Below are 16,943 nucleotides of genomic sequence, written 5' to 3' on the forward strand. Positions count from 1 at the left end.
CCCTCAGTATAACCAACCTGAAATACTGTGAAAAAGAATCAGTTATGTAGATTTCAGATTGAAATACAAGATGACCAACCCTAGCTTTAAAGGATCATATGTCAGTAATGGGCAATGACCCGGCACAGTAAGAGCCTAGCACCTGCTCTTTTACTCTCCTCTGTCACTCACCGATTGTCTGACGGACAATGTCTCTCTGCTCCGCAGGACTACCTGACAGACATCATTACCAATGACAGCGTCAACTACTTCCGTATGTCCAAGAAGATGTACCCCCATCGTCCTGTCATGATGGTGCTGAGCCATGTTGCTCCCCACGGCCCAGAGGACTCCGCTCCGCAGTACAGCTCTGCCTTCCCCAACGCATCACAGCACATGTGAGAAAATTTGCTTTCAGGGGCCAAAACAAACAGAGCACTGATAATATTACCAAGCTGTGAGCCCTCAGAGAGTTATATCTATGATAATAATCTAACCTACACAAACGAAGGGGGAGCAGTTTGACTAGGATTGCATTTGCTTACTTGATGTAAACTGATTTGGTTAATGTGGGACAAAGCTGACAAGCAAAAGGTGGATTTTTTACATTTTGGCTTTCACAGCTATTTGCCAGCATATGAGTCATCCTCGCATTCACGCTCCCTTTCATTTCATTTGACCCAGAATGACACAAATTCCATAATCTCAGCTCGATCTTATCTTCCCCTGCCTGCAGTACGCTGTTGGCAGCCGAGCCCTCTCCGCTGTTTTCCTCTCCTCAGACAGTGTTTCACTCCAGTATATTTGGCTCATGTGTTGTTCACATTAGTGTTACTGCTGGAATGAGCTCTGCTAATTTGTACCATTTTGCCAGCCGTGATCGGAAAGGCATGATTGATAATGTATAGGTAATGAATTATGGACACACACACACACACACACATTTATACACAGACACATACAACCTTCAAGCCTTTGTCTTTCTGACCATCCATGCTTGTGACTGGCTGTATAGTGCGGCTGGCTAATGGCAGACCTGCAATTGGCCTCAAGAGACAGATCCAAGGCCAGTAATGAGACTGCAGTTTCTGCCCCTTCTCTCCAGCCCCCTCACTCCCTCACCCTGCCTCATCTAATCCCTCTAGCATCATTAACCTGTGCCAAACAGGCTTTATACAAAGAATATTCTGAAAATTCCGCCCCAGTGTCTTTGTACAAACTTTTAATTGCTCTTTCTCCATAAATTTGCTCTCCCTCGGGTGATGTTTTCCGAGTAAGCCCGCACTAGCTATTTTTCTCACTCCATCTCCCTCTGCCGTTATCATCCACATGAAGAGAGAGAGCGAGAGAGGCAGTAAAAGTCCGGCACTCCTCGGGTGATTAAGCTTCTTCTCACCTTGGCACCTTGCAGACGCTTCTTCACACTACATTAGAGCTGCCACTGTGGACTAGGCTGTGCGAGGCATTAGCATTTCTTAAAAGTCAAATCGATTCACTTTAAGTGTTAAATAAGTTTCCTTCAAGGATCTCATTAGCTATTTAGCAGTGTTTATTCTCAAATAATTAAAGTTCCACATGACTCTGAGTTAAATATTGATCGAGCTGTGTTCAGACCTATCGATTGCAGTGCTTTGCATTTTAAACGATTTATGTAACTTCCAGTTTGGCACTGTATAAACAGTTTTCTGGCTACTTTGGAAAGAAAGGATAATAGCTGTCAGATAATCCTGCCGTTAGTCAGCACACATTGGTACATTTCCTATAATCCAATTTACAGCATTAGAATATAGAAAGTACACATACAGAGATGGAAAAAACAACTGGGTACAAATGTATGATGAGATACAATGACATACTGTGCTTTGATATTATCCTTTTTTTAGTATGTGAAAGATGCAACAGAAATGTAATGTTTCCATCTTCTACCACCTTCAGAACCCCGAGCTACAACCATGCTCCTAACCTAGACAAGCACTGGATCCTGCGCTACACAGGGGCCATGAAGCCGGTGCACATGCAGTTCACCAACATGCTGCAGCGCAGGAGGATGCAGACCCTGCTCTCTGTGGACGACAGTGTGGAGAAGGTAGGACAGACTAGCACCCAGGCAGACATATGCTTAAACACAGAAGCACACACACACACACACTTAAACACACCAGACAAACTCACACTGTCTGACACCCTCAAGTCCTGGGAGATCTGTGCTTGTTCGGACTGTGACTGTGTAATGTATTCACTGACACACTTGGTAAATTGTTCAATCCCATTTTCCTTGAAACTGGCACAGGAGACTTGAGCTATCAAACATGTAGTAAAAGTTTTTCCACCCTGTAAGTGTTTGATGAGTCGTATCTTCTGTAGGTGTATAACATGCTGGTGGAGACGGGGGAGCTGGACAACACCTACATCATTTACACCTCAGATCACGGCTACCATATCGGCCAGTTTGGTCTGGTCAAGGGCAAGTCGATGCCTTATGAGTTTGATATCCGGGTTCCCTTCTATGTACGAGGACCTAATGTGGAGCATGGTGCCATGTGAGTGACTCCTCTAATATCTTGATGCTGTATTCAATGCCTTCTGACAAACTCCAGATCATTTCCTGACATATTCCGGACCCATTTTCCAGAGTTCATGTCTGAAAACAGCTTTATATCTGTGAAATGAATACAAATGTGATCACTGTTCATTGTCCTGTTTCCCCGCAGTAATCCTCATATAGTGTTGAATGTTGACTTGGCACCGACTATGCTGGACATGGCCGGTGTTGATATTCCGGCAGAAATGGATGGCAAGTCCATCCTCAAGCTGCTGGAAACAGACAGACCAGTCAATAGGTGAGCAGGCACATCAGCTATTTTACTCACTCTCTTGGCCTTTAACAGATGCCTAAAGAATGACATTTAAAATGGGGCAGATTTGTGGCTATGTGCTAGGAAGTAATTTACCTGAACTTCACAAAGTTCTACTAAATCTCTGTTCTTGGTGTTTTCTTGCACATAATGAAATCTGCAATCCAAATATAAATGTATAACACCTTTTCAGTGCTGTACAAGGATGGCATTTAGAAAAGGACCGCCTGTTTATTCAGTGCAAATATCACTGAGTGGCTGGACAGGATTTTTTTTCTCTCTCATTTTCCAGATTCCAGTTGAGCAAGAAGGGTAAAACCTGGAGAGACTCTTTCCTGGTGGAGAGAGGGTATGTTTTATTGATTGACCTTTTGTGGGACATCATTCCAGGCATTGTCTTGTTGTGACACTAGACTCTTTGCCTTTGCTTGGGTCAAGGAAACTTCTCATGCTTTCCTGTCCTTTCAGGAAGCCTCCACACAAGAGGGCTGATGGGAAGGAAATGGCCCAGGAGGAGAATTTCCTGCCCAAATACCAGCGTGTGAAGGATTTGTGCCAGAAAGCAGAGTACCAGACGTCCTGCCAGCAACCAGGACAGGTATCTGACCTGCAGAAACAAGTGATTTAATTAAGTTTGAGGGGAACAACATGGAGTGCAGCTTGTGCGGAGTGATAATTTGTGCTCTCGGAGTTCTATTAACATCAAAGTCTCTTTTATAATCCGTGTTTTTGAATATGTGTATATAGAACCCAGATTTGTTCAGGAATATGAATAGCAAGATTGATCCTATAAGAATGTTGATCTGGAATATTTACTTCACTTCAGTTCTACAGATCTACGTTTCTTTGATGATAATGCCATAAAGGCCCCTTTTAATCAAATGCCTTTTGTGAATTACCATCATATTTTCCTCCCTGTTGTTTTAGAAATGGCAGTGTGTGGAGGACCCGTCTGGCAAGCTGAGGCTGTATAAGTGCAAGGGCATGGCGAGTCTCTTTGCCCCACGTATGCAGGCTCTGATGGCCAGCGATGCCTCCCAGCTGTCCCTCACACCCAATGCAGACAGCTGCAACTGTGGTGACGTGGGCGTCAAAACATCAATTCTGAAGAGGAAGAGGCTGCTCACCAAGAAGAGTAAGTTCCTCTTGTCACTCGCATGCACCATTGTTCTGCTGGTTATTAATAGATGTGATTTTGTGCAGAGAGATTTCCTTTGAAATGTCCTTGCAGGAGTCTACAAAGCCTTGCCAAACAAGGACATTAATCTCACTCTAAAATAGTCAGCTCTTGAAGTATTCATGAGATGAGGAGTGTGTGTCTGTGCTGCCATCAAGTGGTGGCCTTCACTTATAGGGCCTTGAGAGAAATCAATAATATCAATATTTTTTGGCACATGCTGGTCTTCACCTGTCATCATAGATCCTGGTCTGCAGTAGCCAAAACACAACCCTCTTTTTCCGTCTCATTCAGATTCTTCTGTCTCGTCTTATTCAGAGATGAAATCCGGTAAGGCTGTCTCTAGGAAGCGCTGGGCTCGTTCCGTATCATTTGAGCTGGATGGAGACCTGTACGCTGTGGACCTGGAGGATGGCTACCGGCCGCTGGGATCCAGTAACGGCAGCTGGCCCAGAGACAGGAGGACCGGAGCTGAGAATGATGAGGACAATGAGGAGTTCAGTGGTATGGGAGTCACAGCCAAACCCACCAGCAGCAACAGACTCACACCACCCGCTTCTCTTAAAGTCACCTACAGGTGTGTGTGTGTGTGCTTGTTTTTATCTCCTTAGGACCTGTTTCTGTACAAACACTGACCTTGTCAGGACTATCTGACCTCATGGGGACCAACTCCTGTTCTCAATAATGTCATTTCTGACGTCCTGGTTAAGGTTAGAGGTAACATGAGAATTGTGGATAGGTTGAGGTTAGTGTAAGGCATGAATTGGTCATGGTTAAAGTTACAAATAAGGTTTTGATTAGGCTGTCCACAATTAATAGAAATCAATGCAAAGTCCTAAGGATATACCTCTGTCTGCAGTTATTTGTAATCTTATGAATTTAGATAAAATTCTTAGGATGGATGGATGGCTTTTATTTAAATGAATGTTTTTTGGGGTTCCTGCAGATGCTCTATTCTTATGAATGACACAGTAAAATGTGATGGCGGAATCTACAAGTCCCTTCAAGCATGGAAAGACCATAAACTACACATTGAGCATGAGGTACTGACACTTTTCCTTCCTTTTTAATCTGGCCTGTGAAAACATTTTCACTGATGAATATGGTGTGGTGTCTAATGAAGTTTTTGTGGCTATGGGTTTCTTCCTGTTGAGTTTAGATCGAAACACTGCAGACCAAAATCAAGAATCTGCGTGATATTAAAGGTCACCTGAAAAAGGTGCGGCCAGAGGAATGTCAGTGTGACACTCCCAGGTGAGAGTTGATCAGGACACATCACTGTCACCAGCAGCACAGTGATATCATCATTTATTTAAACTGTCGGCTTTTGTCTTTTCAGTTATATCCTCAAGAATAAAGACACTTTTAAGTTAAATGCAGGACGCATGCACTCACTGAGGTAAAAACTTACATTTTATGACACAAAATAACTGATTGATTTTTATTTCTTCCCGCAGTTTTATCATAACAAATGTTTGTGCTTTTGTCAGAATGCCGTCCAAGCTAAAGAGTCAGTGGATGGAGAAGGACCAGAAGCGCAGAAAGAAACTACGTAAATTCCTCAAAAGGCTCCAGAACAACGACACCTGCAGCATGCCGGGTCTGACCTGCTTCACCCATGACAACCACCACTGGCAGACTGCCCCCTTCTGGACAAGTGGGGAACAACATATTTTAGAAGAATATTATGTTGAAAGTGTTATTTTTTATATTTTCCAGCAGATATGATGAAAACAATATTTTTGGAATCCTGGTGTAATAGCCATTGTTTTCCACACTCACTCCTCCCTTCCCTACCCACTCCCCCTTCCTCTGTCCCTCAGTGGGTCCATTCTGTGCTTGTACCAGTGCCAACAACAACACCTACTGGTGCCTCAGGACCATCAATGACACACACAACTTCCTGTTCTGCGAATTTGCTACTGGTTTCCTGGAGTATTTTGACATCAACACTGACCCATACCAGGTATGTCATTTGTACAGACGCAAGCATGATCGCAATAACTTGTGAATAATAACTACAAAATGAACTTACAACATGATTGATGGTGCTTTCCTGTGAGCACAGGGGGCACAGATTTTCCATAGTTCCCAAAAGCCCTTGCTGACATTGTGTCCTTATTATTCCTGCAGCTGATAAATGCTGTCAGCACCCTCGACCGCAGCACTCTGAATGCATTGCATCAACAGCTTATGGACTTACGAGGCTGCAAGGGACATAAGCAATGCAACCCGGAGAAGGGTGAGAAAAGCTCTTCTAAGTCAAACATGCATTATTACTGCGTCTCCTTTAATTCAGACTGGGACTAATGTGAGCTTCCATTCCTTTTAGGAGGGAAGGAGCGAAGCTACCTCAGCGAATACAGGTATTTTTTTTTTCCTCTTGCAGCACAGCTGATTACTTTGTCAAACACTGCAGATGGAATTCATCTAACAATGTAAAATCAGAGAGGTTACAGACTCCCCAGTGCGTCTTTGGTTATATTTTTTGATCAGTGGGTAATCTGGGGAGTTGAGAAAATGAAATACTGTGATTTTTGTACATAAATTGATCCTTTTTTAACTTCCATGGTTCCTTGCTGTTGGGATCAAAGTCTATTCAGCATGCAGAAGCAAAAAAGGGCCAAAATATAAGCCTGCATTTCAGCTTTTGCTCTTCCCTTTTAGAAATGAAGCCTAATTGCTTGTCTCTGCTGTGCGTGTGGGTGTGTATGTGTGTCTGTGCGCATGCATGTTTGTATGTGCACCTGTGTGTGTGTGTGTGTGTGTGTGTGTGTGTGTTTTGTGTGTATATACCTGTGTGTTTGTTTACATGCATTTGCCCTGCGCGTGTTTACGTGCTGTGCATGCTTCAGGCCAGTTCATCGTCGAAAGAGGCCAAAAGTGAAGAAGCCTTCGTCCAAATCGCTGTGAGTTTGTCATAACCCATCTGTTCCTCTGTAGTCAGCCAAGCTCTACTCCTCTCTCTGTCCAGATCTTCTTTTAGCTTGGTCAGATGACCCATCAGCATGCTGCCCTCACTCCATTTCACTGTAGCTTTGTACATCTCTAATTACAGTAACTCATCCACCTGCATTGCAAAGCTGCACCTTCACCTTCTTTTTCAGTCACCCATCCACTCAAGTCAAATTCTGTGAAGCAATGCAGATGTGTCTCATTTTGTTGTGTTCTCAGTCCTGTTTTTGTCACCCGTTACTTTTCCTCGCAGTGTTGGTCGGAACAGACCACAACTGGAGCCACGGTTTCCAGTGAACCCCTCAAGCAGGACATGTAACTCACAGCTCTGTTTTTCCCCTGCACAGGGGGCAGATTTGGGAAGGGTGGGTCGGCTAACCACCTGCATCCCACAACCAAGCACATCAGCCTCCTCCGGTGAAGGAAGGAGAAGGGAGGGAGTGCAGGCAAAAACCCAAGGACCTTGACCACACTTCAATGGACCATAACCTGAGTTACAACTTTTCTCTACTCTGGGTTTTCATTTTTGAGAGAGCTGCTGTTTGTAGCCCTCACCCAGACAGAGGAGACACCGAGACTGAGAGGAGGCTTAAAAACTCTTCAACCATCAGTTCTACCTGCCGCACACATTTCATACACATTTGCATCCTCTGTTAACCCCCAGCTGTGAGGACTGTTAACATCAGCAAGATGCTGTGAATCAGGTGGGGGCAGTTTGCTATCCACGAGCCATTCAGTCTAACGGTACTGCTTGTAGATAATATATATCAGCTTTAATCAGTTTTCTTTCATGTCATGAGATGTAAGGTGGCAACGTGATGATACATGTCAACTCTGCTGCTACGCAATGAAGCCATGGCCTCATGATGTCTCTGTGGCACATGCTTAACCATTACTGCTTGGACATATCTCTTCCTCTTTCCTCTGCACCAACGTGTCTGCACATGGAGGTGGCACAGACTTTTCAAACAGCCGCCAGTAACCGACTCTTCGAATCTTTTTGTATTATAGTCGATCTTAACGCTGATGAATGTCCTTTAAAAGCATCATCTTCCTCAGCGCTGTGAGATGTGGAGACCGCCACACCTTGTACAGCCCTACACTAACCACAGTCCCACAGTAATACAACCCAAACCTCCAGAAGATGGGTCCACTGGCAGAATGCGTCATTACTAGTAAATGCCGTTTTACTCCTTTGCGTTGTCAGTACCACACTGTAGAAGTATCCAAAAAGTGTGTTCAGCTTGCCATACATGGTGCTACAGAATAACAACACATATACAAAACCTTGCTGTACAGTACAGTACGTATTTGAATGTATGTTGTGCAATTAATATAAATGTTTACAATATTTTTTATAATACTGAAGAGGCAGACCTCATTGTATGATATGAGCTGACAAGATGAACTTATAGTAAGAAATGTAGCTTGAGAATGTCATTGCCCTCAATTTGTATGTTTTGTTCTTTCCTTATTTACATTGGAAAAGCACTTAAGGGGTTCACTGTGAAGAGAAGCGCCATGTACATTTCAATGGATGTTAAGTTTACCCTGTTCCGGAGGAGAAACACAACAGTGTCATACTTATTGATGTGAATCTTAGCTAGCTGCCTTTGTTAGCTTCTGTGACTTTTTTTAGCAACTACTTCCATAGACCTGAGTGCTGATAGTGATTGTGAATAAAGTGTTGTTTGACCATAAATGACCTGACTATTATTCTGACATAATGTTAGCTTACTTGTGTGTTGCTGTCCAGCAGGTGTCTCTGTCTGCTTGTCCACCGGGTTACCTAGTAATACACTAGTATTACTACAGTGGAGAGACAAGTTGTTGTTATCATCATGAAAGAGCTGGTTGAGGTGTTCAGGGTTTTAACTGACTGAGTCACATGAGAATACGTTGAAAAATCAGCATATCTTATCTCTGATATTCAAATATTAGTCAAGGTGTGTCGCATAGCAATGCTTCCCCCCCCAAATAAACTACAGGAGATGCCAGAATTAAACTTACCCAGTTGATGACTTTCATTGAAAAAAAAGTTTTGTACTGATTTGCATATCTCCTATCACATTGTTTTTCCATATTAGAGCCAGAGCTTATTATAGAAAGAATTTCAGTTCACTCCATAAGTCAGAAATTACTGTCTATAGCCATGAAGTAAAACATTTTCAACAGGCTTATAAGATAAACTTTACTGATCCCAGCAACAGATAGCTGGAATGAGGTATACAAGAAAATATAATAATACAATTTAACTGAAAATCTTATCAAATACAGAGAATATGTAGATTAATTATATAAACAGCTTACTGCAATCGGATCTTTTATTTGTAGAGAAATTAACATGATAAGAGAGGAGTGGCACAGACTAAAGTTCAATAGGATGTGTACTGAAATATTCAAAGTCAAGTAGAAGCTAAGACTTTATTATTCTCAAAGGAATTACAATACCTTTACAATCTAAAAATAATAAAATAATGACTGATTAATATAAATAAATAATAAATATAAATAATAAGGCTATGAATGACATAAACCAGTTCTTCTGGTAAACTAACATTGAGAATATAAAGTGAAATAGTTTATTAATTTTTTTTTTTTATCTGCCTTTTTGAAACGTGTCATGAACAAATCCTTGCAGTCATCCATCACTTAGAGAGATGTCTGAAACTGCTGGAAGTCCCTTATTGTTGCTCCAGCTGCTGCAGGGGGGGGACAGATGAGGTTGTCCCCTCAAAAAGAAATGTCTGACATGACAGGTGACAGTTTGAAACATTTTATATCCCATCATGTGCTCTGACCAGTCAACTAACTGGTCCAAGTGAACGTTGGCTCCCGCTTTCTGCAGCCAACTATGGGAGAGGGGTGAGGAGGAGAGGGGCGCAGACTGGGTGACCCCCCACACCGACCCGTGACTCACGTGCTGAGGCGGAGACCCATATGGGATTCACCAGGGGAGAGAGAGGGGGAGAGAGACTGTGGGGGGGAGAGAGAGACACACACACACACAGAGATAAAGAGCGAGAAAGAGAGAGAGAGAGCGAGAGGGGGGGAGAGAGACACACACACACACACACAGAGATAAAGAGCGAGAAAGAGAGAGAGAGAGCGAGAGGGGGGGAGAGAGACACACACACAGAGAGAGAGAAAGAGCGAGAAAGAGAGAGAGAGACACACATACGCTCAGAGAGATAGAGAGAGAGAGGGGGAGAGAGAGAGACTCACACACAGAGAGAGAGAAAGAGCCAGAGACCCACACACACACGCTCAGAGAGAGAGAGAGAGAGAGAGAGAGAGAGAGAGAGAGAGAGGAGCGTCTCGTGCAGCTCACTTCATATACGGAGCAGAGCCGCCGCGCGCTAACAACCAGAAACTTAACTAAAAAAGAACTAGTTGTAATTCTCCTTCTCTCTCTCCGTGTGCGGCTCGTTTACCATGTGAAGAAATGGCCGGGACAAGGTAAGAAGCCCCTCACGTTGAATTTCAAACCGTTAAAAGAAAAAGTTGTACGGGGGGAAAGTTGAGGAGCTAAACGCCACCGGGAAGCTCCGTGAGGGCAGCTAGCGAGACGGCGAGCTCCCCCCCAGCAGCAGCAGCAGCAGCAGCAGCGGCACAGAGACATGTTAGTGGGAAGTTGTTAAAGTGCAGGAGGTGGTTGAACCAGAAAAAAAAACAGCAATAGAGTGAGTTTAGCTAAATTCACACTGTAGTGTTTCCGCGGTGTTCACTTGGTGAGCGCCGTGCAGTTTGAAATAACGATTGGGCTGCTCTGTGTGTTGCTAGCATGTAGCTGAGGAACAGTTTGACACTGGGAGAAGTGGAGCCTTCATTGACTGTCTGCAGCAGAGTTACATCAGCTGAAGCTCATGGGGGATCCAAAACCTACTTTCCACTTTCCTCGTGCTCCTCTCATCTTTTAAATGTTTCCCTCAACTGATCCACACTTTGGTTAAAGTCTCTGTTGTGGTTTAAACACCAATAACCCGAACGGAAGCCAAATGTTCCACAGCCCATTTGTTCCTCTTGTTTTTTTTTTTTTTACTGGTTGAAGGCACCAGTGCTCTACTGGTTTGATCTGCACATGCTGGATTTCCATAGCATCTGCTCTGACTGCAGATGTACATCACAACTTTGTTTGGCTTTAATCTGTTGCTTTACACAGATGGTTTGCTTTATCCGCACAGTCTATTTAAAGCTACTGTGACGTATAGAACAAGCTCCCTCAGTTCCCCTCAAACTGTTTTCCTGCACACTTTTCAGATGAAGGCTTTTTAGTGCCTGGGATTTTATATTTAGTGAAGACTTATAAACTGAAGCTTCAGGTTCCTCCTCCTGGTCAATCCTGTACAATGTGTTATCTGGGGAACAAGCTGCTGGCTGGATCATTTATATCGCCTGAAGCTGTTAGTTTGCCACACAACACCAACCTGGCTTACTGGGTGCGGCACCCTACTGTCTGCCGGCCAAGCTGGTGCTCATCCGCCCAATGCTGGCAGCATTCACCTGGTGCTGCTTTGTCAGCTCCCTCAGACATGTTCAATCTTTCACAACCTCCGTATCTGCCGAGTGTCTAATACATCACCACCAGAGAAGACAAGATGGTTTATTTGGTATTTCTGCCTCCTCCTCCGACTACTTTCATTAATTTACTCATCAGGGTTTGTCTCTGAGTTGAGCCGTCTATTGGGACGTGGTCTTGCTGTTTGTCCTGCTACCTCACAACAACACTCAGACAAAAGAGGACAAACAATGCGTCCCTGTAACCAGGTGAATTAAAATTGGGTCTTTTGACAAAGACATGGCAGGATGTCCATCCTACTGAGGATTTGACAATAGACTTGTTTGTTTGCCCGTTGAGAGGAAGCAACTTTGAAGTTTATGATTCTTTTACAGTGTCTTATTATTTTTTTCATTTGTAGATTCAGGTTTTTTCTTCTCTGTTTGAATCCTGTTCAGTCCTGTTTTGTCTCCTATAATCCTGGTCACCTTCCTGTTGATCCGAGCTGTTAACGCGCAACACACTTGTTTCATCTGCCACAATGACGCAGTAATGAGGATAATAGACTGTACCTGTTCAACCCCTGACATTTTGAACCTTCTGCCTGTGGGGATTAATGGCTAGTTAAACCACACTAGTTAGAACCTGATGCTCAGAGTGCTGATCATCACTCACTAGCATTACAGAGGATAATAGCGTGTGGGACTGATAGGCTGTAAGGATGAATGAGTCATCTGCTTAAAAAAAAGTTCAACATGTCAATATAATTGTCGTGAGCTGTGTGTTTGAAGCGCAAAACTCACATGGCCTCTATACATGTTACACACAGAAATGGAACACCTAAATAAATGGATGAGATGTAGGTTAAGCCTACAAAAAAATGAAAAAGCACTGCCTCAAACTTTATTGTTATTCGGAAAATATCCATCTGTACATGTTGATCCACATTCCACTAAACTACTCCCCTCGGGACCAGCACAGACCCCGCGTTAACGTCTTCACCAGGCTGCTCCGTATTTCTAATCCTGGACAGCCTGCCGTCTGCACCTTCACATCCTCTAGAGAACAATCCGGACATGTCTTTCCTGTGTGGCTCCTCGACCGGCCTTTGACCCCCCCCCCCACCCCACCCTGTAACTCTGCCCTGGGATTAGACCCTGGCCTCGTTTGTCACGTCAGCAGTGGAGGATTCGGAGGGGGGCTGTGTGGTTCAACTCAAAACGAAGTAGTACTACTGGTGGTAGACAAGCAGGTCTGATCCTGATGGAAAATGTTGTTTTGGCAGCAAACAGATGACTGAATGCTTGAGTTAATTTTTTTAAGGCTGTGCTATGCATGGATAGCATGGATGAGAATAAGCAATACAACAAAATAAAGTTTGGACAATGAAGGTTATTAAGCAAATATGCCCTAATAGTTTCATTAATTTCCCTTGTTTGGACAAGTGACCCCATTGTTCCTACTCTGACAGCTGGTGCACTGGACAGAAAGGTCGGACTGTATGTAGTAAACAGCCTGATTCGGTCATCAGCCTGTCCTGCATATGTTCACGCTCGTCGCGAGTCTCTTCTGACCTGAAAAGTCCCCAGTTGCTACTTAACTAATAGCAAGGGGTGGATTTTTGTGAAGGACGGGGGCTTCTGTTTGGTCAGGCTCACTCCTATAAAAGGCAATTTATTCACCCTGTCGCTGAGTAGTGAGGCAGACTGTGGCTGTTCAGCAGAGCAGCAAGAGGGCCGGATGTTCCCAGCAGAAAGCTGCAGAATTCTTGGGATAAGGCAGGATGGTGGGACCAGACAATACTCTCCATACAGAAATCTGCGAGGCTGCTTCTCTGAGGTTGGTTTGTAGGCGGATTACAGCGGCCCGGATCTGAAGTAACATTCAAGACGGCCAACACAAAAATGTTCTCCTGGAACCGGCTCCGAGGTAGGAGCTATTCTCTTAACATCTCATGAAGAATCAGTTTGTTGCAGTGGGGGTGAACATTTTGGCAGCTACGGGGAATGAATTCACTTGGGCCATGTAAAATCGCTAGTTGGAAAGCAGCATGGGAAAGACAGGCCGTGCTGAAGGTGGCGGCGCGACCTTGTGGGATCCTGTCTAATCCAGTGCCCATGGAGAGGAGAAACTGTCTCCAGTTCTGGATTAGGGCAGCTGTTGAAGGAGGTCACCGCAGACCTCGTATACATGTCCAAAGCTCCTCCCTGGCCCGTGTCTGATTGGCCGAGCCTGCCTGTGCCGAGGCAACACAGAGAGTTCTCGTTGAGTGAAGTCTGCCTGTTGATCAATAGTCTGCATTGTTCTGTTCCATCACAGGCTTTAGAATAGGGTGCCTTTCACAGCCTTTGTAATGCATATATGAGTCATCACAGGACATTCTTGTCAACTAGGTAACCATTTTTTCCCATGCTCCCACAAAGCGTTCAGAATATGTATAAGAAGCAAGTGTTGGCAACCGAAGGACAACACATTATTTTTCACTTCATGTGTGTTCATGTGCAAGACAGTCCAACACAGTCCTTTGAGCCAAATACACTGCAGATTGTGCAGAGGAAAATGCAAAAAGTCTACTGTGCATTGTTTTTGCCACGCCACAGTTTAAAAATAGACCCCTTGTCCAACAGTGTTACACCCTGCTATAGGCCTGGCATATAGCAAACCAGACCAGCTGGTTCTCGCGCTTTAAAGGCGTGCGCAGTCACTCCAGTGACTCAGAACTGCTCTTCTTAGGCGATACTAGACAAGCTGGAAGAGTTCTCTGCATGTATATTTACTCCTTTTCCCTGAGTGATAAGACTTACACTTTGTAGATTTTCCTGGTGGAGAATTTTTGCACATGAGTTCAAATCAACTGTAATAAGAGCAGTTCTGACCTCAGAGGTGGTAAATGGGTTGCTGTTTCCCTTACCGGCGCAGCAAAAGAGATGCAAACCTTTTAGAGATTTTAATAAAAAAATTAACATATTTGCACATCAGTCTTATCCACGTTGGTGCTTTGGAGCTTCCCGAATCTATTGATCTTTATTCTCCGTTCCTAGTCTGGCTCTCTCTGCCAGGCATGTGGCTGCCCGGCTGTTTGGTCTTAAAGTGCTTTACTTTTCTTCCGCTCATTGGCAGTCTGCCGCCCTGTTGCCTGGGTCGGCTCACATGAGTCCGGCTCTATCATGTCTTACATGTCTGGTAGTGTAAGACGAACCCCGGTCCCGTTTGCCCATGTCAGCATGCAGTGAGTGAGGAACGGACACTGACAACTGCTGCTGCTGAGGGTGGGGGGTAAAGAGAGAACGGGGGAGGAATGGTGCAGCAAAGAGGAAAGGTATGAACCTCTTTGAGGCCATGTCCCCATTGGTGTGGTTCAGTTTGGAAACTGATAGTCTTATAAATGCAACAAAAAGCAAAAAGGGAGATTCTCTCAGCTTCAACTTTACCATTATGATAATATTCTGTCTAAGTACATACATCACAAAAGTATTGTGTTGTCATTAATTCCGCTGTCCAAAGATCCCCATTAAAAATATATACAAACACATACATTTTACATTAAAAGGCCAAAGGGGATTGCTGTGTCCACCTTTTGATGCAAGGCCAAAAGCTGATAGTTAAGAGGAGGATTTCTCAGGGCCGATATCAAATAAATTGATATTCAGATTTGGCTCTATATATATACAGTTGTATGTAAGGTGTGATATTTTACATCTTAATCACAAATTTGTTATAAATACAAAAAAATTATAATAAACACAAATACAACCAAGTATATAGATCTTGAATTAAGAAACAGTTTTTCCCTTAAATGTAAACATAAATCCAAAGCTCAGGCTCAACTAAAAAGACACATAGAAGTTATAACCAGAGGCAAAGGAGACACTCAGCAGCTCTGTGTGTTGGTTTACACAGCGCATCACCGTTAAAGTCAGAGAACAAGATAAGTGTACACTATCCAAACCCCTAGCATTAACTTTTTCTGTGGGGACGAATGCCAAGAACGCCTCTTAGAAGTGAAGTCCATGACTGTTTAACAGACTCTGCAGTCCTTATGCTGGTTGTTTACTATTAAATTAAAAGACACACAAACACCAATTGTCCCGTGAGTTTGAGTGACCTCTAACCCTGGTGACACGGCAGGAACGGGAGGTGTTGAACAAAAGGACCAAAGAATGTGTGTAGACAGGTGCAGGGCTTTTTTCTGTCATCTGAAACATGTGCACTCTCCCTCTGATGGCTCTGGAAGCCTGGGTGGAGCGTAGGAACCTGCACACCAACCCTGCACAGAGACGACCCACATACACCTCGTCCCTGCTCTGCTATTAGACACACAAGAGTGGAGGCTTCCAGGAAACAAAGATGTGCCTTTTGTTAATGATGAGTCATGGTTCTGATAAGGACAAGCGCCTCCTTTAGACATTGTGCATGTCTTTCCTATCAACAGGTGTAGGCAATTTTTATGTCCCATTGCACCAATGTGTTATTTAGACTTTGTGGAGTTAAATGTCAGCAATGTCAGGACCCTATTGTAGCTGTGCAGCGCCTGACCTCCGACAGTCAAATTAACCATGGTTCATAAAGGCAGCAATCAAATATCCTGACTGAAATACTGTATGTAAGGAGAACATTGCTTGTATTGCATGCATTCAGAAAACTATCATTGCAGTGTAAACTTTGAAAGTGGAAATTCAATTCGAATATTTTTCTCTCAGTTTATTTCACTGCAGTCTGATCGTGTAACACACGTTGAAGCTGTTGCCCTCTCCGCTTCAGTTAAGGCGATCGTGGCCACAACAGTCAACATGGCAGGTTTACAGCTACTCTCTGCGTTAGTCACAGCTACTGGATATGCTGCCGAGCACTCAACAGTCGCTCTGTGTCCCAGCTCTTGTTTTACAATATTTAGATAAGCCGGTTGCCTAGCAGCAATGCTGAATAGACTTTGTACATTGTTTATACATAATCAAACAGAAGTCTTCTTTTGGCAGAACACTCCTTCGCTTTACAGTGAATTTCAGGACGTATACTTGTCTCTGTTTTCTTATCGTTATAATGGTTTTGTACCTGTGCGGCAAGGTGAGTATAAATCACTTCACCCCCTTTGAGTGATGACTTATTTTGAGGCTAGTATCTGAGGAGAAAGGTTGATTTATGTCTCTAAATAGGAAGCAGCAGTTCTGTAAATATACTGGCCGGGGTGGACCTTGGCACTTGCTGGGCCTGGTGAATAGAGAGCTTAGGTTTCCCAGATGAATGGCAGGCCCTGTGTGAGAACTTAGCCTGCCTCGGTCCACAAGGGAGAGGCACAACCAACCGCTCAGAATAGTCTGTTGTTGGAAAAGGTTAGAGATGATTTTACAGGGGCACTATATGTGAAAGGGGGCTTTAACTTGCTCACTGGTTTTTTTATGGACAAATTAATGCAGTAATGCTCCCATATGTCTCCGTTTTTGACGGCGTCGTATCTGTGTATCAGAAATGCCACAATGGC

General features: G+C 43.9%; 2 protein-coding genes across 11 annotated transcripts in view; both read left to right on the forward strand.

The window, feature by feature from the left end:
• Positions 1 to 8,668, forward strand: part of sulf2a (sulfatase 2a) — a 48,187-nt gene extending 39,519 nt beyond the window's left edge. For 4 of the 7 annotated variants that reach the window (XM_053444505.1, XM_053444503.1, XM_053444504.1 and 1 more), the window contains 17 exons: positions 208 to 377; positions 1,915 to 2,065; positions 2,344 to 2,519; positions 2,691 to 2,819; positions 3,127 to 3,183; positions 3,303 to 3,432; positions 3,762 to 3,969; positions 4,306 to 4,588; positions 4,958 to 5,054; positions 5,171 to 5,265; positions 5,351 to 5,410; positions 5,502 to 5,668; positions 5,835 to 5,977; positions 6,145 to 6,253; positions 6,344 to 6,377; positions 6,867 to 6,920; positions 7,314 to 8,668. In XM_053444505.1, the coding sequence (XP_053300480.1) occupies positions 208 to 377; positions 1,915 to 2,065; positions 2,344 to 2,519; positions 2,691 to 2,819; positions 3,127 to 3,183; positions 3,303 to 3,432; positions 3,762 to 3,969; positions 4,306 to 4,588; positions 4,958 to 5,054; positions 5,171 to 5,265; positions 5,351 to 5,410; positions 5,502 to 5,668; positions 5,835 to 5,977; positions 6,145 to 6,253; positions 6,344 to 6,377; positions 6,867 to 6,920; positions 7,314 to 7,344 (2,094 nt within the window). In that variant the 3' untranslated portion in view covers positions 7,345 to 8,668. The other 3 variants (XM_053444507.1, XM_053444510.1, XM_053444508.1) reach the window with 3 other exon arrangements.
• A 1,422-nt stretch (positions 8,669 to 10,090) lies between these two features.
• Positions 10,091 to 16,943, forward strand: part of arhgap46a (Rho GTPase activating protein 46a) — a 30,557-nt gene continuing 23,704 nt past the window's right edge. For 2 of the 4 annotated variants that reach the window (XM_053433049.1, XM_053433057.1), the window contains exon 1: positions 10,091 to 10,425. In XM_053433049.1, coding sequence (XP_053289024.1) covers positions 10,412 to 10,425 — 14 coding nt within the window. In that variant the 5' untranslated portion in view covers positions 10,091 to 10,411. Of the gene's footprint in view, positions 10,426 to 13,038; positions 13,394 to 16,253; positions 16,529 to 16,943 lie in introns of those variants that run through there. The other 2 variants (XM_053433064.1, XM_053433072.1) reach the window with 2 other exon arrangements.

Source organism: Pleuronectes platessa, chromosome 2 (genome assembly GCF_947347685.1).
Source record: "Pleuronectes platessa chromosome 2, fPlePla1.1, whole genome shotgun sequence".
Taxonomy (NCBI): Eukaryota; Metazoa; Chordata; class Actinopteri; order Pleuronectiformes; family Pleuronectidae; genus Pleuronectes; species Pleuronectes platessa.